Below are 21858 nucleotides of genomic sequence, written 5' to 3'. Positions count from 1 at the left end.
ATTTACATTATGGTTCCATTTTAGCAAAATACGCTGTCTATGAAGATTTATTGTTTGAAAATATGTTCAAACACAGATTTAAGCCACTTGGTCCAAGTTTTGTATTTATAAATAATCCCCACAGAACAACACAACCAACCCATTCAAAATGAGGTGTGACAGGATGACAGAACAAAGGCAAATCACACATTCTGTAAGTTATTTCTGATTAATTTTAATTTGTTTATATCCATACACTAAAGACGGGTTTTCATAGTGAGCAAAACTTTCTTGCTTTAAAACTTTGAGCCAGTTACCATTCACATATTTTAAATAATTTCTTTGCCGCGGTTGGCGGGTTTTCAAGGACGTGGTTAAAACGAGAGGTTTCTCTCTCCCAGACCACCTGCTTCTCTGTTTGAAGCTGGAGTGAAGCCATAGGATGGGATTTTCAAAAGCACTCAGTGTTGGCCTAACTGTGCTCCCGTTGAAGTCAGGTAATGCTCCCATTGTCTTCAGTAGGAGCAAAGTGAAGTCACTGCTCAGCGCTTTTGAAAAATCTCACCCCTAATGCTGAATGTTGCACATTAGCATCATAGCCTCATGTCTCTCTGTGAGGTCATAAACATGGGCTGATGGACCACTTCTGCCCTCAGTTACACCCGGGGAACCTCACTGTAGGCAGAATTTGGCCCAGTGGAGTTACATGGGCGTGTCACTGAGGGCAGAGCATGGCCCTATGACTTCAGAGTACAATGACTCAAATGGCTGTGAGAAAGCAAAATCCCTATTGCAAAATCAATCCTTGGCAATAGGGAAAACATGGAAAGTTGTTAGCACTTTTTGTATAACTTTTCATTTCACATACTTTTACCTTAGTAAGCTTAATGCTCCTTTAAAAAAAAACAGTTTGAAAATATAAATACACAGTTGCATTTTAACACTCGTTTTTAAAAAAAGAATTTAAATTACAGAATTATTCTCGCCAAGTAATACGCTACTCAGAGGGAGTTAGAGAAACAGCCAGAAATTGACATTATTCTTCAGCTTAATCTGATGAGATCAGCACTGACAATAACTGTATCTCACCATCAAATGCAGAACCCTTTTCCTCACACAGTTTCACTGAGGTTCTTCCACGCCTTCCAACACTGGCAGCTACGCCTGGGCACTAACATAGCATTGTACAGCATCATAACTGTTCAGAGCCTTGGCCAACACCACACTAGGAAGTGGCTATCAAGATGTCCCTTGGGGCAATGTGGTATAACATCATCACTTAACAATTCCACACATGGACAGTTTCTCATCACGACATCAGTTTGTGACCCCGGCTCATATCACCTGGTTGTTGCCAGCAACCGACTGCTACAAGCTACCGCACTATGGCTTCCAATTCCATTAAAAATGCATAAAGTCCTGTCATTGCAGTCCACCAAATGTTTTCTCAAGTACAGCCTCATAAAGAGGGAGACCTGCATTGTCACAACAAAACAAGCTCACCCCATTTTAAAAGCAATTACCATTATCATTTCACTTGCTTTTTAAGCATATTTTTTTAAAAAAGAGAGAGAAAGAAAGAGACCCAAATTCCTTTGCAAGAACACATTGTTTCTGGGAACCATCATGCTAATAATGAACAAAAGAGCTACTGTACACAAGAAGGCTGTAGGTGACATTCAAGATCTAAATGATTATTCTTTTCTTTACTCTGACAACTTCCAGGTTACTAATTGTTTTCTAAGCATTTTAGGCTCCGTGAAGCTGGCATGATGGGGAAATGCTATTGTTTACCCTTTCACACTTGACAAAAGCAATTCCCACGTGAAAGACAAGTTTGGCCGTGGGACACAGTCCCAATACCTAAAGGAGGAAACAGTCTGGTGAGTTCCCAAGCGCAAGGAGTTGTCATGTTGTCACCCTCTATTTTAGAAGCACAGCCACTTTGTTCGTTTGCAGTGGCTATTTTGGTCACTATGGCTTGTTTTGTTATGGCTTATGTAAATCTTATATAAATGATCAGTCATAAATGAAACCAAAATTATAAAAGCTACATATTGTAAAAAAATAAAGTTATCAGATCTATTAAAAATAGTAACTTCTTCCTAATACTGAATTTATAATACACAGAAACACCTCGTAGTGAAATCATGTAAAAAGGAAATGCTTAAAAGGAAGTTTAGATTACCCTTAATTCTCCTTCAGTAGTTTGGCCATTTCTTAATCCCCATAATAAATCCTATTGTCATCTGCATACCAAGAGGAAGAGATTTTTTTAATGGCCTTAATTTTAAATTTAAATTTGGAAGAATGTATTAAACATTTCACTGTGATGGCTTTAGCCTTGTCAATGGAACGAGTGTAGCACTTATACTTTAATGAGATAACGATAACATTACAAGGTCTTTTATCCTCATGCCAGCCACAGAACTCTTGCTGATGTCCACAGGTCTTTTTTGGTAGTGCAATAATTAACTTTAAAACTGACCAACACAGCAACGGGAAATCGACCTGGATTTATTTGGAGAAACAGGGTTCATCTCTGTCAGTTTTTAAAAATGATAAGATAGGTCTGTGCATTATATCAACATTTTTATTTCTTTCCTGCATCCACAGGGCCTTCCTCGAGAAGATACTTCATAAGATTAATGTACTTAGCATAGAAAATTATTTCAAATAAATAAGCATTAGAACTTGCTCAGCAGGTAATATTTATAAATCCACCAAAATCCGATTGAAATAAAAATGGATAGTCCAGTCAATCTCAATGCTCATTCCACACTTCAAAATTAACTTATTAAATGTCCATTGTTGACCAAAACCAGCAGTTTATAAAGTTAATCAGTTTATGCAGCTTTGACTTCGAAGAGGCCGATACCAAAGTGGAAGATAAAACTGGTCCAAAGTTTTCATTATCACTCAGTAGGAGGCAGCAACGGACACAACAACACAACATACACAATGCAGTACAGGGGATCTTCCAAACCCCAACTTCCACCAGCTTTGCCAAAGCAGAACACACCCGTCTGAACTGAACTGGAAGCCCATGTGTTATGCTTTTGTTTCGCTACTCCTCCTATGTCCATACCCATTTTTGGAGGTGCACCACCTCAGAGCCTGAAAGGTAGCAACTGTAATAAAAATCAAGATGATATGAGACAACTGTGACTTTTTAATGAGTCCTTTAATGTTTTACATTGTTTTGTGTTGTACAATCATTCCTTGTGCTTTTAAATTTGAGGATCCGAGAGTAAACAGCCTTTTTGTTGCAGTGCTCACCTCTAATTGTAACGTCTTTCTTTTGAAGCACTTCTTCCCCCGAGTATATGTTCCTTGCTCTGCAGGCATAGGTCCCTGAGTGTTCCAGGGAAACATTTTTGATGGTGAGAATGAGGGTAGTGGAGTATTCCTTAATGATGTGCTTTCTTGCTTTTGTTTGATTATTAACTGTCCTCGGCAAAATCCATGCAATATCTTTGTACAGGAATTTGTTGACTGAACAGGACAATATCAGGTTCTCTCCTTCAATGGGCATTTTTTCCAAATTAATATGAAATCCATTTGGCACATCTGTCAAAAATCAAGAACATTTTTAGTTTATAAGAAAAATCATTGGTCAAAATTAAAATTATTTCTATTTTCCTATTAGCCTGAAGATCCTTCAGCTAATATTTTCAATGGCTTCCTGCTAAAGTCTCTAGCCTTTCTTCCTACATCCTGGACTGCCTCTCATCTTGTACGCAGTGTAGTTATAGCTGTGTCGGTCCCAGGATATTAGAGAGACAAGGTGGGTGAGGTAATATATTTTATTGGACCAACTTCTGTTGATGAGAGAGACAAGCTTTTGAGCCACAAAGAAGATCTCTGTGTGGCCCCAAAGCGTGTCTCTCTCACCGAGGTCCAATAAAAGATATTACCTCACCCACCCTACCTCTGTTCTTTTCACTTGACTCAACAAAGAGAGCACTCTCCACTTGTAATGGATACATGAGGGTTGCTCTTCAGCTGGTGTAAATTGGCAACTCTCAGTTGACTTCACTGGAGCTAAGCGATTTGCCCTAGCTGAGGATCTGGCCCGTCATGTTAAGACAAGCTGAAGTAGAGTACAAAGAGCAGAAAGTATTGAAAGAGGGCACACTAAGATCAGGGAGAGAAATATCTGGTTTCAGCTAGAGCTAGTGCAATAGTTTAAAAAGTGGGAACATATTGGGCAATAGAAGTGCACAAGGCAATTCACAACATTTTATTATAGCAATTGCTCGTTATTCATGAGTATTCAGACAACTGGTGGGTATTTATTAAAGCTCTTGCAAATCCTGAAGATTTAAAGACTATTTGAATTAATGATTATTTTTCTGGGAATTCACACCAGAAGTAAGCTATTTCAGTAACCCAAGCAGAGACCAGAAACAATACCATGTGACCTAGGTGACCAACTACAGAGCTAATATTTGATCATAAACAGCCCATAGGATGAAAATTATTCATCCAAACTATTAGCTGAACACTTGCAAAAAGTGAGTCGATTCAAAGAAAATCAGGATCAGCTCATCAACAATTTGCTAAACATAAATATTGCAAAATTTGTAACTAATATGATTCATAATGGGTAGTTTGACCAGTTGTTACTTCAGCCAACAACAGATCAAAATAGATTTGTGGTTCATCACCAGAAAATTGGAGCCTCCTTTGCCTGGAAAGTGCTGGCTATCCCATGCCTGGTTACACTCCATTACGCAGCCTTTTGAGGCTTGAGCTTGCTCCATGGAAGCCAATGTGAATTATGCCATTGGCTTCAGTGAAAGTAGAAGGCTCCTGGTGAAAATCAAGTTAAAATTGCTGTTCCATAATGGAACCTATCTTGGTTTCATTTAAAATTATTTTTCCTTTCTTGTTTAATTGCAACGACTTACATAATTTGATGTCAAAAGGTGGCAGATTTCACTTGTTCTCTAATTGTTAATTTCCACAGCATTTGTCTGTGAACTTCACTTGAAATAATAGAAACAGGGATTGTATCTGGTATTATTATTCCTTAGCACTCCAGTCTGTTCTGTTAGAACATGGAATTACTGTACTTCGTGCTTTCATACACTTGTCTTATCTGTCAGAAATATGTACTCCTCTTGACCAAGATTTACATTTAACACTGTACTTCCCTATATTAATTTTGGATGGATCCATTCGGTTAGCTCTTGGGTAAATGAGCTCGTATCAAATCCCAGATCCAAACTCCCTCCAATTTTGGAAGTGCTCAGAAACCAGAGGGACCTACAATTTGTGGTTTGAATCCACCTTTATTATTGCAATGAGAAGGAAATGTGGATTCTCCATTCCGTTGATACAGAAATGTCAAAGATGAGTTGAACGGAAACTGCTAAATCAAAGATATTGGATATGGGCACACTTCTCTTATAATGCACTTGGTAGTCTGGCCTTTTTTCACCTCTCTCACACACAGAGACATTGGGAAAACTTTACATTTAAGGGATGAGAGTGAAAAATAAGAGCTATTGGGCCATATTTGGTGCTGACGAGCAACTGCTGCAACTTCTTTGCTTTACCCAGGATTACAAGAAACCAGATTTTGATCTCAGCAAAACCAATGTAAATCAAGAGCTCTTGAGAGCCAAACTTGCCTTTGAGGTAACTGGTTTGTTTTAAGTATCAGAGAGGTAGCCATGTTAGTCTGGATTTGTAAAAAGCAACGAAGAGTCCTGTGGCACGTTATAGACTAACAGATGTATTGGAGCATAAGCTTTCGTCTGACAAAGTGGGTATTCACCCACAAAAGCTTATGCTCCAATACATCTGTTAGTCTATAAGGTGCCACAGGATCCTCTGTTGTTTGTTTTAAAACATTAGGACATAATCAGACCTGCTGTAAGGAGGTGCAGCAACTTCCCTGGGCCCAACTCTTGCCTAAGGCATACTATCTGGCTTGCTTGAGTTACAGCACCGCTCTGAATTTGTCCCAGTGTGTCAAGAAATAGCAAAATATCCATCTGAAATTCTTTTAATTTTTTTGCTATGAAAATGTCAGTGCTCAGTAAAGGCTAGGAAAAGCCAAGCAAAACTCTTACGACAAAATCAAGGAGGACCGTGAGACTCAGCGGGAGATGACCTATTTTTAACATGAAAGGATAATATGCCCTCAGAATAACATAGCTATAACTACTTTTATGGTGTCACATTTGGGATATTTCCTAGATGTCACCAGTGAAGAAAAACACTAAAAAAAAAAAAAAAAAAAAAAAAAACCAAGTCTGAGGAAAAAGCAAAATGCACTAAATTCCAGTCAAATAATTTGTTTAAAGACTCCAAATTCCTAATATATGACACCTAGCATCAAATCTAATAGCCTGAGGCGAGCTAAGTAACATGGCTGGAATAATGTAAAAGAGTTTTATTTACTTTAGTGATTTGAAGCTTCCTGTGGAAATAGCTCCCAGGTTTCCTGATGGAAGATTTTGTTTATCTTTGCCAAGCACCATCAGGAATCTCAAAATAAAACGCGTCTAGTGACATTGGGAAACCAGGGAGATAAGGCAGAGCCGTTCCTGTCTCACCCTCAGTAATTGCAAACACGCCCATGGGTCTGCTGTGTGCCAGCAAAACATCCCCAAAAGTAGGGGAAGGGACAGGTTGGGGGGGAGGGGCCTAGCGCAGTATAATTTGGCACACAGGAATTACTCTCAAGACTGCCCCAGTATCAATGAGCAGGAAGTCTTTCAGGAGGGAACACTCCATATTTTCTCTGCATAAGATACATGTTTATGATTATTTGATGGACTAAGGCAACAATGCACATTTAAAAACACATTGAAACAAAGCCTAAAAGTGACCCGGCTCTTGACTGGCCATAGGAAGGAAAAGCTATTCAAGGGCATATCAGATTCACTTCTTGGAGATCCCAAATCACACTCCCCTCAAGGGAGAGGTGTAAAGTTGCACCCTCATAAATCTCCCAAATACAGATGAGAATTAAACTCCAACCTCAGAAATACCAGGGGCTCTACAATAATAAACATGAGGGTTTGACCCCACGTGATCATCTCCAGCCCCTTACCTGTGCTCTCTTGCTCCTCCTGCCAGGAGCAGCCCCGGAGATGCTGGAACAATTTTTAGAGGGGGGTGCTGAGAGCCATTGAACCAAACTGTAAACCCTGTATATAATGGAAACCACTTCAAGCCAGGGGGTGCGATAGCACCCCTAGTTCCATCCCCCTAATTCCCGCCCTAACCTCTGCTAACTTTCAGATGCTATTTCAGCCACTGACAGAGAGGAGCATGTCACATAAAGAAGCTGTCCCCCTCCCCCCAAAAAATTCTTCCCACTGCTCTAGCACAGGCTTTCTTGCCACCTAAAAGACAAGGATTGAACCACACAGTAATTCAAAATAAGGGCCATATCGGAGAGGGAGATATTGTCTGCTTAGACTGTGCTTGGGCTCTTCCCCATGTTCATTGTCCTTTCTGACCTCCCTTGCTGTGGCGGGCAGCTTCTGACTCTAAAAGTGTTCATGTTCTCCTTCTCTGGATATTTTCCTGTCTCACTTTCAGTCTTTGTGTAAGTCAGAGCCAAGTGAGAACAGCCTCCCAGCCCCACCCACAAAAAACAAACAAACCTCCGGCAGTCACCCTAGCCCTGAAGTATCTGTTTGGAATACATTAGAAGGAAATCCTTTTTGATGTCCTGTCTGTCTGTTCACACCCATCAGCCTTTTTGTAGACTGTCATTTTTTCCCCAAGTGCGCTTTTCAACAAACACCAAAAAAAATGTCTCTCAATTGACTTGAAGTATAAAATGCTACTTGACTAGAACAATGGTCTCAGCCTGAAAGAGCATAATTGCTAGAGTAATGTGTGAATCCAAATGAATATTTTTGGTCTTTCAAATTAGATGCGCTGTAAGCCAGGGAGAGAAGAAGAAGCCTGACTTAGTTTTTAAATGTGCAAACAGCAGATAGCAACAATCCGAGTTTAATTAAAGCAACCAAATGTCAGTAGACAAACAGGAGTTTATAGGTCACACAGCTCAAGTCTCAAGACACACAGGAGTCCAAAGGACAAATAAAACATTTTTAAAAACTGATTTAAAAGCTGAGTTTATATCAGTCTCACTACCCCACATAAAAAGGGTGCTACCAGTGAAACCATGTACAGTTTCCAGACAACAGTAAACCAACCACTCCAATATCCCATTTCTGAATGGATGCCAATACCAAAGCCTTCAGGGGAAAGTCATAGCTATCAACCCCCTCTGCCATTATACATTCTACCATGTAAAGTATGGTATCATGCAGCAGGTTAGGGTCCATTCAATATCTATATAATTTGGATAATGGCATAGAGAGTACACTTATAAAGTTTGAGGACAATACCAAGCTGGGAGGGGTTGCAAGCACTTTGGAGGACAGGCTTGGAGTTCAAAGTGATTTTGATAAACTGGAGAAATGGTCTGAAATAAATAGGATGAAATTCAATAAGGAGAAATACAAAGGGCTACACTTAAGAAGGAATAATCAGTTGCAAAAATACAAAATAGGAAATGACTGCCTAGGAAGGAGTACTGCAAAAAGGGATCTGGGGATTATAGTGGAGTCAACAATGTAATACTGTTGCAAAAAAAAAAAAAAGTGAACACCATCCTGGGATGTATTAGCAGGAGTGTTGTAAACAAGACATGAAAAGTAATTCTTCCACTCTACTCAGCACTGATGAAGTCTCAACTGAAGTACTGTGTCCACTTCGGGAAAAGATGCGGACAAACTGGAGAAAGTCAGAGGAGACCAACAAAAACAATTAAAGGTCTAGAAAACATGACCTACAAAGACTGAAAAAAAATGGGTTTAGTCTGGAGAGGTGAAGACTGAGGAGGGACATGATAATAGTCTTCAAGTACATAAAAGGTTGTTATAAAAAGGAGGGTGAGGACAGGACAATAAGTAAATTGCATCAAGGGAGATCTAGGTTAGATATTAGGAAAAACTTCTTATCTGTCAGGATAGTTAAGCACTGGACAAATTACGTAGGGAGGTTATGGACTCTCCGTCATTGAAGGTTTTTAAGAGCAGGTTAGACAAACACCTGTCAGGGATGGTCTAGATAATACTTAGTCCTGCCTCCGTGCAGGGGACTAGACTGGATAGCTTATTGAGATCTCTTCCAGTCCTACATTTCTATGATTCTATGATTTTTCTGCGCCCAGCTAAGAATCAATTCATACCCTGAAATATAACAATGTATGCCGTCATGCTCTAGTATCAGACAGTTAGGTGGGAGAGTATCTGAAAACTTTAAACACGCAGGTATTATGGCACCAAAAGACCTTCTTCACTTGGCTTCAGGGTCTTACACAGAGCATTAGGTTTCTAAAGAGAGAGGGCTAGAGCACACAACTCAATGTCTTGCGCATTAAAAGAGCAAGTACCCAGTTCACTGACTGATGATTAGAATGTTCCTATTCGCTGCCCTAAGTTGTATGTAAAGTCTCTATGTGACATATGTACAGACAATACCACAGACAGATTAGCGAGCCAATTTGTGGGAAACCACCGTCTCATTGTTTGAATAAAGGTTTTAGCTTTCAAGGAAATGTACACAATTTAATGCTTGAAAGCAAACAAAAAACTATGATTCTAGAACTCTTAGTCAGCAAATACTCCTGCCATATCTATGAATAGAACAAGTAAATATTTTCCTTTTTCATATTTTACAAATAACCTCGCCGTGTGTCACTTATCTATGTTTACATTTCAATGCCTAGTTCTGGTGTTTTATTACTGAACTTCTATATTTACAGACAACCAACAGTTCCTAAATGTGGGAGAGTATTATTAGAGCTGGTCAGAACATTTCAAAAAGTGTAAAATTTAATCCAAAAAATGGGGAGGGGAGGCATAGTACCAGCATTATTTTCGTTAAAGTTAATCAGAATGACAGGCAACAGATCAACAACAAACCAGATTACAAAATTAGAGCAAGAACAACAACAAAACATGCTTAATTGAAAATGTATCCCCTTTTCACTGTGAGGTTATGGCAGGTTTCTCATTTTTAGTATTTTTAATATTAAAGATAGATTGGCCTGTGGTTTCTAAAATATCTCCTATTAAATGATTATGTCTCATTTTCTTTTGCCAGGATCTTTTTCAAGACTATACCGGACCATTAATGTAAGCCTAGCATCCCGTGAGTCCACACTTGGTAAATGCACCGTGCCACAGCCAACACAAAACCTTCAACCAGAAGGTGGCTCCATTGCAATGTGACCTTCCTACATGATGGTTGATAAATTCAGTACTGGCTATTGCGAGTGAATTCCCATTTATTTCCTTAGCTGTTGAAGGCCCACCATTTACTCCTTACAGTCCTGTTCCTGCAAAGACTTATGCACATGCTTGACTTTACGCCATTGAAGTCACTAGAATTACTCACGTACATAGTTAAACACATGTGTAAGTCTTTGCCGGATATGGGCCTATATTATACAATGGTATCTTCCACAGAAGGGGGTAGTAGAAGGCATTGGGTCCTATCATCTGTGTACAGAATACTCATTGGTGTCAATGGGAGACACCCGCAAAAAGATGGTCAAATGCGATCCACCGGCCCTGGTCCTGCAACGTGTTTCTGAGGTAGACAAATCCGTATGCCTGTGCTGAATCACATTGACTTCAATGGGGCTCTGGGCAGGCACAAAGTTCTGCTTGCAGGGTACCTGTTGCATACTCAGGGCGCTAGTTGGCAGAAGCTGATACATAGTGTGAGCACACCTGATGCTGCCTGATAGGGGTTTCACAAATTATAAAGTAACATTACACGTGTGCCGACTGCAAGCCATCAAACACTAGAAAAAAGTCATAGCAAGAGACCATTATTTTCATGTGCAATTTGCATCTTCATTAGAAAGCTGATAATGGATCATTGTTATTCATCACCCTGTACTGCTAATCCCCTTTTTAGCAGCCAAGTCCCAGCAGTCCTGTTGAAACCCACCACAGAGGCAGTGAAAAATATTACATTAGTTAAATCTGCTTCCATTACAGTAATTATCACAGCTAGGAGAAGTGTAAACCACATTACAGCCTAACAAATGCAACATTCTGACCAGGGCGGGTGTTTAGTTACTGAATGGATTGTACCTTACCTGTTACATAAAAGCTAATGTTTCTTTCAACATTTCCTACTTTATTGGAAGCCACGCAGCTGTAGATTCCGGAAGATTTCGCTTCGGCTACAGCCAGAATGCTAGCAGTCTGTGAAAGCAAGAAGAGTTTTAGCTCGCATTAGATTAAGTTGTTTGAACCCTTTTTTTAAAAGTTCCTATTGACGTTAATATGATTCAGTTGCTCCACTCATTCAGTGGTGATTAGTAGGAGGTGTCACCATGTCAGGCTCTGGTAACGATGGAAAAATAACAGGAAACTAGCTGCCCAGGAGACCACTCCATTATCAGAGTCACTACAACCCAAATCTTTGAATGTGCCTTTCAGGTTGATTTATCTCATGCTGCTGATGTAATAATGACAGGTTATAAAACATGAGGTGTGGCATAGTATGTTCTACCCTAGGAGGCTGCCCGTGGGTCAGCCAGTCAACAAAGGGAGTAGGTGAGGAACGCCTTAGTTGTTTGGATAACACTGGGAAAATGGAGCTCCATTTCATAACAGATGAGTTTGTGGCATGTTTCATTCTTTCTTGTAACTACTATATGAATGAGGGCGGGGCAGGACCTCTTTCTTTTTCACATTTTTTTCCTTTTGGATTTCAGTTTTAATACAGTTAATATAGTAGCAGTCAAAACTCTGCTTTGATGATCTATGCCTCTATTCCGCTATTATGATCACACCATCTTAGAAGACCTAGCATACTGAATGTTTTCCTGAGGTGATATAATTTGTATGAGCAGATAGCTGAAGGGCATGGCACAATAACATCTAACATTGCTTCGGAGAAAAACGTTACACTGATGCCTACATGAGGGAATGCCATACAGAGTGGGAGGAAGGATAGTCTAGTGCTTAGGGCACTGGACTAGGCCATGGGAGACCTGGATTCAAGTCTCTGTTCCACCACAGACCTTCTGTATGACCTGGGGAAAATCTCTTAGCCTCTGGGTTTCAGTTCCCCATCTGTAAAACAGGGCTAACAGTACTTCCCTGACTCACAGGGGAACTGTGAGGATAAATACATTAAAGATTGAGAGGTGTTAAGTCACCATGTTAGTAGGGGCTCTCAAAGTACCTAAGATAGAGATTTTGGGGAAGGGAATTCTCTGAATAATTCTAGGTGATATTCTTAATTTCTGTTATTTATTATTATTAATTAATATGAAATATGGTGGTATCCAAAAAGAGTGCGGGCATGGTGCTGCACACACACACACACATATCTATCTATCTATATAATATATAGGAAGGCTCAAAATCTAAAAGGATAAACAGACAATGGGTAGGGAAAATAGGTACAATGGTCGTGGCTGATCAAATCCTGATAATTCAGTTTAGCTCCCCAGTTGTGCGTCAACCCAGCCATTCTTAGTTTATTTTGCACAGGCATCATGGTAGAAGTAGGTTTTGAGGAGAAATTTTAATGCAGACAGAGCAATGGGACTGCAGAGTGGTTCAGGAAGGGCATTCATTCATTTTTTCATGCCACCTCGAAGGGAATGGCGTGGATAAAAGCATAGCGATGGTTGTAAGAAAAGCAGATAAAGGGGTGTTGAGTGGCATTACTGGTAGAGTTGTGTGATAGGCAGCAATGAGAAAAGATACATCTGTATCGATTAACATTTGAGTTTTTTTAATCTATTTTCATAAACCTTCAAAAATAATTTTAGTGCAGTTAATATTTTCTTCTGTTCATTTTGTCCGTAACTAGAGTCATGGGTCAAGAGCAACAAGATTGCTCCTTACTGAGGCACAGTGACCTTCTGCAGCTCCTCACTAAGTGCTGGTCAAACATGGTAAAACCAGTGTTTATGAACTGTGATGATTTAGGGGTCTGTTTGTTCAGCTTATGAATTCTGGTTGACGTTATGAAGTGGTTATTATGAAATTGTGTCAGGGAATGCCTCTGTGACTTGGGAATCCACCATTTGCTGACAGGGCCTGTAGCATGTCTGACAGACCAGGGACAATTGTCGGTCATTAAACTTTCATAGTCGTGTATTCAAGTGAAAACACTTTGGGAGAGTGGGTTGGCTGAAGCTGGGAGAAGCTAGCTCCTCCAACGTGTCTGCAGGGTGGGGAAGCAGAAAACCCCAGCAACAGAACCAAAAAACCAGGTGTTCGTAGGGGGCCATAAAAACTCAAGGGACTCAGAGACACATAGGAAGCTTTGGGCATGCTTTTGTAGTTGGGGGGCGGGCAGGCAGAGGGGTCCTGTTTAACTGTGGGACCAGTCAAGGTCAGAGGCAGCTAAGTTACGTAGACAGAGATGAACGACTTGATTTTGAGGCGAAGCCATGAGCTGCAGGAGAAGGATCCTGAACATCACAGAGGACTCTCCCCAAGACCAAAGAACTCTCTAGAGAAGACAGGAAACTGAGGCAGGGTAATGCATACAGATGTGTTTGTTATTTTGCCTAGATCTGTGTATCTTTCATGCTAAGTCAGAGTAATCATGTTTGGAAGTCTGACTGTGTGTCTCTGTAGGCGTGCACTGTCACTTGCTCCTGAAGAGTGAAGCTGTAAACCCAGAGCACCCACAAGGTGGCGTTCTGGGTGTGGGTGTGTTTAAGCTATGGGGGAGCCTGAGGAGTCAGGACAGGTCCCAGAAGCTGAGCAATTGGCTCACTGAGTCTCAGCTCTCAGAAGGGGAGCTAGACAGAGGATCTGACCCCAAGTGTGTGCCCAGAGACCTCAGCCAGGAGCAGTGTCTGGATTCTGCTCACTCTCAAGGGGCTTAAAGCACATGGGGCCCACTTCAGTGGGCCCCAAACACAACAGTCTGGTCAGTGCTTAATTTGTGCCAGGGCTTGGCAGTTCATAGCCCCAACACCTCTGGGCTTGCTGAATCAGTTATGAAGGTAAAAAAATAGCTTGAGCCCCGGTACCTCTTTCAGTACAAATTAAGAGCTGAGTCTAGTGAGTGTCCAGCCAGGAGGAATTCTAGCAGGGTTACAGGTCTGTGACATGAACATAAATTCACACTCTGCACTAGCAAATTATAGAGTTACAGATAACTGAGGCCAGGTGGGGTATCTATGATCCTCTAGCCCAGGGGTCGGCAACGTTTGGCACGCGGCTCGCCAGGCTAAGCACCCTAGCGGGCTGGGCCAATTTATTTACCTGCTGACGCGGCAGGTTCGGCCGATCGCGGCCCCCACTTGCCACGGTTCGCCATCCCGGGCCAATGGGGGCGGCGGGAAGCTACAGCCAGTACATCCCTTGGCCCGCGCCACTTCCCCATTGGCCCGGGATGGCGAACCGCGGCAAGTGGGGGCCGCGATCGGCCGAACCTGCCGTGTCAGCAGGTAAATAAACTGGCCCGGCCCGCTAGGGTGCTTACCCTGGCGAGCCGCATGCTGAACGTTGCTGACCCCTGCTCTAGTCCATCCTCCGGGATAGCACGGGCTGTGGAGTGGGGAATTATTTGTGCCTGAACTAGATCATCTGTTTCAAAAAGACATCCAATCATTATTTAAAGACTAGAAGTGGTGGTAAATGTACCTCTTCTCTGGGTAAGCCATTCCAATGGTCAATTGTCTTCACTGTTAAAAAGTTACATCTTATTTCCAATTATATTTTGTCTAACTTGGCCTTTCAGCCATTTTCCTGATAGATGAAAGGGCCCAATAATATCAGATATTTTCTCTCTGCATAGGTACTTACAGACTGTGATCAAATTGCCTCTTAAATTTCCTTTAGATAAGTTAAATCGGTTGAGCTCTTTAAGTCTCTCATAATAGGGTATGTTTTCCAGCCCTTGAATTCTTTTTGTGGCTCCCCTTTGAACCCTCTCCAATTTTTAAATGTGTAGACATCAGAGCTTGGAGCAGAATTCCAGCAGTGGGCTCACCAAGGCTGCATCACTTGATATTACTTCACACCTATTTTGCACAGATGTAAACAACTACACAAAGTACCTGGCAGGGGAGAAGCAGGCCTTGGTCTCTGGCTCTACTGGTATCTGATATTTATTTTATTAGACTGAAGCCCATAATGTATTATGCCTGAGGCCTACATGGTAAATACTCCTTCTGCAATTCCCCTAGTCTGTGGGAATTAATTTTATCATCCAATACTTTGTTTGACACAATCAAGTCTCAGTTTTAAAAGGGAAATTTCCTCTAAAGCATAAATTTTCTCATTCCATCAGATTTAGATATATTAATTATCCCTGGCCATAGGCCTGTTCACTCCTTTAGATTTGTATATAGTATTGCCTTAGGTACTTCTACTGTATAGGAATAAGACGTTATCCCTTTAATAATCTGTGAGTCTTCTAATGGTGCACACTGTGTTCTTTGTTGTGAAAGCTGTCTGAAAACACTCAGAGAAGCAGTGTGTATGTAGCTAGTTCTGGTTTGTGTATATTGAGTAAATAGGCTTCCTGGGGACCTATCTGAGGTGTGTGTTTTCTTCATAGTGTTGCGTAAAGAGAGTATTTGATATTGGCCTCATGTCATCTAACTCCTTCAGCATCTGACATTCTCTGCGACATGAAGAGGTTTAGAAATTGGCTGGAGCAGAAGAGGACAACACGCAGCAGTCGGATGCCACAGCTAGCTATGACAGGGTAAAGGCTGGTATCTGCTAGCTTCCAATCAGACATTTCCACCAACATTTTTCTTGTATCAAACCAACCAAGGCCAACTGAAGTATTAAGTTCTAAGAAAGAAGGAACATTTCCAAGTCAGAGGCTGGGAACATTATTCACATATTGTATTGCTGCTGCCATCACTAACAGCTGAGAGAAGAGGAGATGCTGAAAGCATGGAGAAGGCTGAAATGGTGGGTGGCCATATCCGAGGCTGATGAGGAGAAGGATCAGGAGGGCAGGCACACTGATTGAGAGAGGTGACGAAATCTTTGTAGGCAGGAGGAAGCACAGGTTGATTCCTCCCCATGTGCTGGCGGTGGAGGAGGAGTTTCTACATTAGAGTCCCATTTTGCGTAAGAGCCTGCACAAAGGACTCACACTGTTGAAATGGGTGGCAGAGAAGCCAGAGGGAAATGGTTGGCATTTTGACAAGTTTCCTGGGGAAGATACCTCCCTGCCTCCTAAAAGGTCTTTACATGCACCTCCGCTGAGGGGGAGACCTTATTGTAGGAGACCCTTGTTGAAATACTGGAGCACATCACTGTGTTGTTTTAATTGTGCCAATGATGTTACATACTTAGTATGCTTCATCTATTGGCAGGAGGTATCCATGTGAAACATCTGGACAACAGGCTTCACCTTCAGAACAAACATTATTTTCAATATAAGAAACACCTACTGAAATATCTCCGAATTGAATAACAGGACGTGGACTAAAGTTATGGGGAACCTTTTTCTCCTAAGTTCATGCTTTCAAGGCCAGTGAGTTTGTTGCTCATTAAGCAGAGCTGTATCTTCAGCAGCACTACAAGCAGAACACATTAGCCCCTGGAAAGACCAGTGGCAGGAACAGCCCTAACCATTTTGCTGGCCAGGGCAGAAAACATTTTCAGTGCCCCTCCTCCTCACAAGTGGTGAGTCAGTGCCTCCTGAAAGAAGGTACCCGAGAATAACCGCCTTACTCGCCCACCCCTAGAACTGGCCCTGCATCCAGCTGATTCCAAAGAAGCTGTAGTACAAGCAATGAAGTACTCCTGGCTGCACCCATAAGGCCTTCTTATTCAATGCCATATGGTTAATACACTAACATCGGACTCTTTGCCTCTGTCGCACCTGGAGGGAAGGGATGTCAAGGAGCCGATGGCAGATAGAGCTCTGCAACTGCATGTGCCAAGTCATGCTTTTCTCAGTGTTGTCAAACTCTAGGCCCCACCCAGCATGCCCCTCTGAAGTGATTCTTTTAAAAGTGATAGCAAATTCTAGTAGCACTGAGGAGGATGGACATCCCAGAGAAAAATTGTGTGTGGTACATTGAAAATGAGGCAAGCTAAAATCCTGAAGTAATGCTCTCAAAATAAATAGTACAACCCACGGCCCAGATCCTCCGAAGAACTTAAGCATATGAGTAACTTTCAGCATATAAGCAGTCTTACTGAAATCAGTATGACTGCCACATGCTTAAAACTGCCCACATTCTCCACTGCTTTGCTAGAAGTGAACCAGAAGAAACAGAATATAGGATGAACTATCAGAAATAGTTTCATTTGTTAGAATTGACTTTATATAGACACATTTATGGCTCCACAATTCGTAACACACAGGATCCATCCTAAATTATCAGGGTTTCATAGCCAAACACTCCAAAGTTAATAAAAGTCAGAATTAAGATTTCCTGTGTAACCTTAATTTGGCCCTCTTGTACATATGCATTATGATTTAGTTTTTAATTACATGATCACATACTATTTTTTCCAGAGGAGCCCTGCGTCATTCAGTGCACAATGCTCACTTAATGAGCAGTTTATTCAATAGTTTGTTTTCTCCTCATTGTTCAATGTGTGGCCCCCATGCCTTATTTACTGCTCATTATTCAATCCTGCTCCAAAGTCAGAATCACTCATTTCCTCATGGGCTTTTCTCTGGCACACATCACTATAATATCTGAGTGCTTCACAAACCTGAATTAATTTTCACAAGTCCCCTGTCCCCTGGATAAGGGGGTGGTACGATCCTCATTTCACACCTGGAGAACTGAGGCACTAAGAATGTAAGGTTCAAAGTATCCAGTAATTTTGGGTGCCCAACTTGAGATGCTGAGGAGCTGATTTATCAGAGTACTTAGCATTACATAGTACTCTCTGTGTTCAAAACACAGTTCTCATTGACTTCATCGCAGCTGCAAGCACTCAGCACTTCTGCAGATCAGACAGCAGGATCTCATCAGGCACCCAGAAAATGAGGAACACACACTTAGTGGCCACCTGGGAAAAGTTTAGTTTAAGTGACTTGACTAGCATCACATAGAAATTTTGTGGTAGAGGAAAGGACATAATCCATGTATCTAAGGCATCAATCAACTGCCTTAACCATGAAACCACCCCTTCTCTTTCTGGAACCCCCTGCCTCATTCCCTACAGACCTTCCAACTTCTGCAGCAAATGAAGCAGGGATCTCACAAACAAGAATCTCCTTCACTACAGTCCTGATTCGTCCTCATCCCACCCCATGAGGCAGGAGTCCTCTCGGAAAAACTAGTATGTGCTCATGTAATTGAAGATTGTATCATAATGCATAATACACACAAGGGGGCTGAATTAAGGTTGCACAAGTAGCCTGAACTCTGGCATTTCCTAACTTCTGCGTGCTCATGGTATTATTTTAACTTAGTTTGTGTGTGTTTAATTCCTAGTTTTTTAGAAAAACAACACTGAAAAAAACAGTAGTTCTGGCTTGTGGGATCATATTGACAACCCCATGGTTTCATCAGCAGGGTTGGAGCTTTGAGCCATAGCATAGCCATCTGACACTTGAGCTAACAGAGTAACTGACAGCCGTAGTAGGTTGTCATCCTCTATGTGGACCAGCACTAGATGAGATGAGACACACTCTTTCTTAGAAGGCTTCACAGCTATTTGCTGACAGCAGAGCAATGGAGACTCAGGGATCTTTGGTTCCATTCCAGTCTCTGGAGGGGAGCATGTTCTAGTGGGAACAGACTCTTTTGCTCCAACCTGTCCCTATCCTGTTTCTTCCCCAACTCTCGCTCTTTGTCCCAGTCCCATTCTCCTTGCCTACACAGTCTCAGTCTCCACTCCTCAGACTTCTTATCCCAGTCTCCTTGGCTAGCAAGTCCTAGTCTCACTACTCCAGACTCTCCATTCCCAGTCTGCTTGCCAGGGCTGGCTCTAGGCACCAGCATTCCAAGCATGTGCTTGGGGCGGCACTTCTCATGGGGTGGCACTCCGGCCCTTTGGGGGTGGCTCTTTTCAAGGGGCAGCACTCTGTTTTTGTTTTTTTGTTTTTGCTTGGGGCAGCAAAAAACCTGGAGATGGCCCTGCTCCTTGCCCAGCACCCCCCTACACCCCAGTCTCCTTGCCCAGACAGTATACGTTCCCCCACTACCAATTCTTCATCCAGTTGGTCTCTCATCTCCATACATGCTCCCCCCTGCCCACATTTGCCATCCCACTGGCTCCCGGTCCAAATTTTCCTTCCCGAGCTCCTTGTCCAGTCTCAGTCTTCCTCTTCCTAACCACCTGGGGCCTTGTGCCAATCTCTTTGCCCAGCCAGTCCTAGTTCTTCCCACACACCCTGGCTCTCTGTCAGATATGTCTCTCCTCCTTCCTCACCTCCTACCCCCCACCACACTGGTTCTCAGTCTGAGTTTCTGCTCCAGTTCGCAGTCCCAATCTCCTCGCCCTGCCAGACTTTTAGTCCCAGTTTCCCTCTTCCCTGCCTGCCAGCCTTCAACCCCAGTTTCTGCCCTCACCCCCAGCACCTTGTCCCCTCTCCCTTTGAATCAGGCAGCTTTCTCCTCCACACTGCCTGATCCCAACGGGGTGTGTGGGGCTGGAAAGAGGTCACTGAATGCAAAGCATAGAGTCTCCCCACTCTCAGTTGGATGACTGTATCCAGCACAGCCTACACCAGCCCAGAGCTGCAATTGCAAGGAAAGTCCTGCTTAGCCCTGAGCTGAAGCATGCCCTATGCAGATGACATCTTTGGGGAATTTAGCTGCTAAAATCCACTGCACATGTGTAAACTGTGATTTTTATTTTTTTTTATAAAAGGCTTACAACTTGGCCAAATTCAGGCAGATTTTCATGGGAACACCAAAAGGCACAGCCCTCACAAGTAAGCCCCCATCTCTGCCATATTTCAGGTCCCTGCCCCAAAGCATGAGGGTGTCAGAGCCTTTGAAAGAAAAGGTTGCCAGGTTTTTTTAACATGGGCAAAACAATGTATTTTCCTGAGCCTCATTCTTGGAAACAGCTGAACTATTTCAGCTGAAAAGTTCAAAAACAAATTCATCCCGTGGCAAACACGTGGCTTGAAAAATTTCAGCTCAAACAGTTGAAGTTTGGCAGCCATATGCAACTGAAAACAGGGTCTTATAATGGGAAGTGTCAGGCAACACACACACACATGTATAGATTAATGCACCATTTCTTTATTTTTATTGCAGGTCACCCACATATTGCCTTTGCAATGAGTTGTTGCTCGAGTTAAGGATAACTGCCAGTATTAGCACTGCATGAAATATAGCCCTAATTTTAGCTGGGAGCACTCACAACTGATGTTTCTTAAGAACTGAATGGATCAGTTTATATGAAGAATCTAAAAATAATGTGAGTTATTACACTGTAGAACATCAATGGGAAAGTCCAACGTGAGAATGAAAACTTTGGGTGTGGGAATTGAATCACTTGAACAATTATTTGATGATTAAGTATTATTGCTTACATCATTGACTTATTCCATTATACCACTCAAGTTTCTCAATGTCTGTTTAGAGAGGTTTCAGCGGAAATGTTACTAAAACACTGTCATGACCATGGTTTTTCTGTGTCACTAAATGAATAATGTAGCACACCCTTCCTGTGTTCTTTTACCCATACAAACTCGGGGGCGGGGGGGACTTAAACTTAATAATAAACTAGAGGTTGCATTTATATTTCCATACAGACAACAAACCAACTCACTGAAACAAAAAGCCAAACCAATGAGAACCATCACCGGATATGGCTCTAATGCTCTATTTACACACAGCATGGACAGAATTGACTACTCTTCCTTAGGCAAGACCCAAACACTTACCTTGATTACCAAAAGTAAACCTTTGAACATGCCTTGTTCATCTCTTGCCTTAATTACTGTAACCGCCTTTGGCCTCCCCACGTCTCAGTTTTCCTGTCTCCACTCTATCCAAAATAACTATCTTTTCAAGTTGCTCTAATCATGTTTGTTGTTCCATCCCTCAGTCCCTTCACCAGTTTCCTCTGTCATTTCACATCAGTTTTAAGATCCTTGTTCTCAGGTGCCCAGCTCACCTCTCAGCTCTTTCCTCCTTGCTCCATCCCATCCAACTTTCCACCCAGTCCTTTAAGTGCTGCCTGTCTACTTCATACACTGAGCTTCATGCCTTCTTTTTACACTGCCTTTTATGCTTGGAAATAGGAATAGAAGGAACATGGATGTATCGATACAGAAGGTATTCAGAAGTGCTCGGAGAGTTTTTTAAAGTAACAGCTGACATCGTGATGAAATGTCACATCCAGTCTGCTTAGTTCTGTGAATGGGCTCAACATTCCTCCCAATCAAGAGCTTCCACTTTGACTTTGCTTTGGGACACAATGAATGAAATTTTTAACTAGATATGTCAGTGGTTCTAACCCTACACAAGTTGACTGCAAAGACAGCAAAGCACAATCTCGCCTGCCCTGGCAACAGAAATGTCTGACCACTCTATGTCAGCCACGAATGTAGAAATCAGGCAACGTAAGGCTTGGCAAGAAACTATGCCAAGGGCCAGAGAGCACTTTACAATTAGCAGAGCTATCTGTCCTCAGCCAAGCATAGCTTGAAGGCCTGGGAACCGCAATTCTTCAGAGGCAAAGAGAACTTGCATTGACCTAGCAGAGCTGATGGCTGGAGCTAACCAGCACATTTCAAGAAAAGATGATTTGTGCTTCAGATGCTCATAAAAATTACAGAAGCCTCCTTATCAACTCACTTTTTGCTATCAGTATTATACCTAAAATGTATGGCGAAAAGTGTGGTAGTAACTGATAACTCTGGTGACTTCTAAATGCTATTCTTTTAGTGAAG

General features: G+C 42.0%; 1 protein-coding gene across 2 annotated transcripts in view; it reads right to left on the bottom strand.

The window, feature by feature from the left end:
- FLT1 (fms related receptor tyrosine kinase 1) overlaps positions 1 to 21858 on the bottom strand; it is a 145557-nt gene that overhangs the window by 52977 nt on the left and 70722 nt on the right. Inside the window, exons 12-14 of one of the 2 annotated variants that reach the window (XM_034758695.1) lie at positions 11132 to 11240; positions 3259 to 3549; positions 195 to 3110 (exon numbers count right to left, since the gene is read on the bottom strand). In XM_034758695.1, coding sequence (XP_034614586.1) covers positions 3031 to 3110; positions 3259 to 3549; positions 11132 to 11240 — 480 coding nt within the window. In that variant the 3' untranslated portion in view covers positions 195 to 3030. Of the gene's footprint in view, positions 1 to 194; positions 3111 to 3258; positions 3550 to 11131; positions 11241 to 21858 lie in introns of those variants that run through there. The other variant, XM_034758694.1, reaches the window with a different exon arrangement.

This window comes from Trachemys scripta, chromosome 1 (genome assembly GCF_013100865.1).
Source record: "Trachemys scripta elegans isolate TJP31775 chromosome 1, CAS_Tse_1.0, whole genome shotgun sequence".
NCBI lineage: Eukaryota > Metazoa > Chordata > Testudines > Emydidae > Trachemys > Trachemys scripta.
Note: the sequence above shows the minus strand (reverse complement) of the source record. Positions and strands in the feature narration are given on the sequence as shown.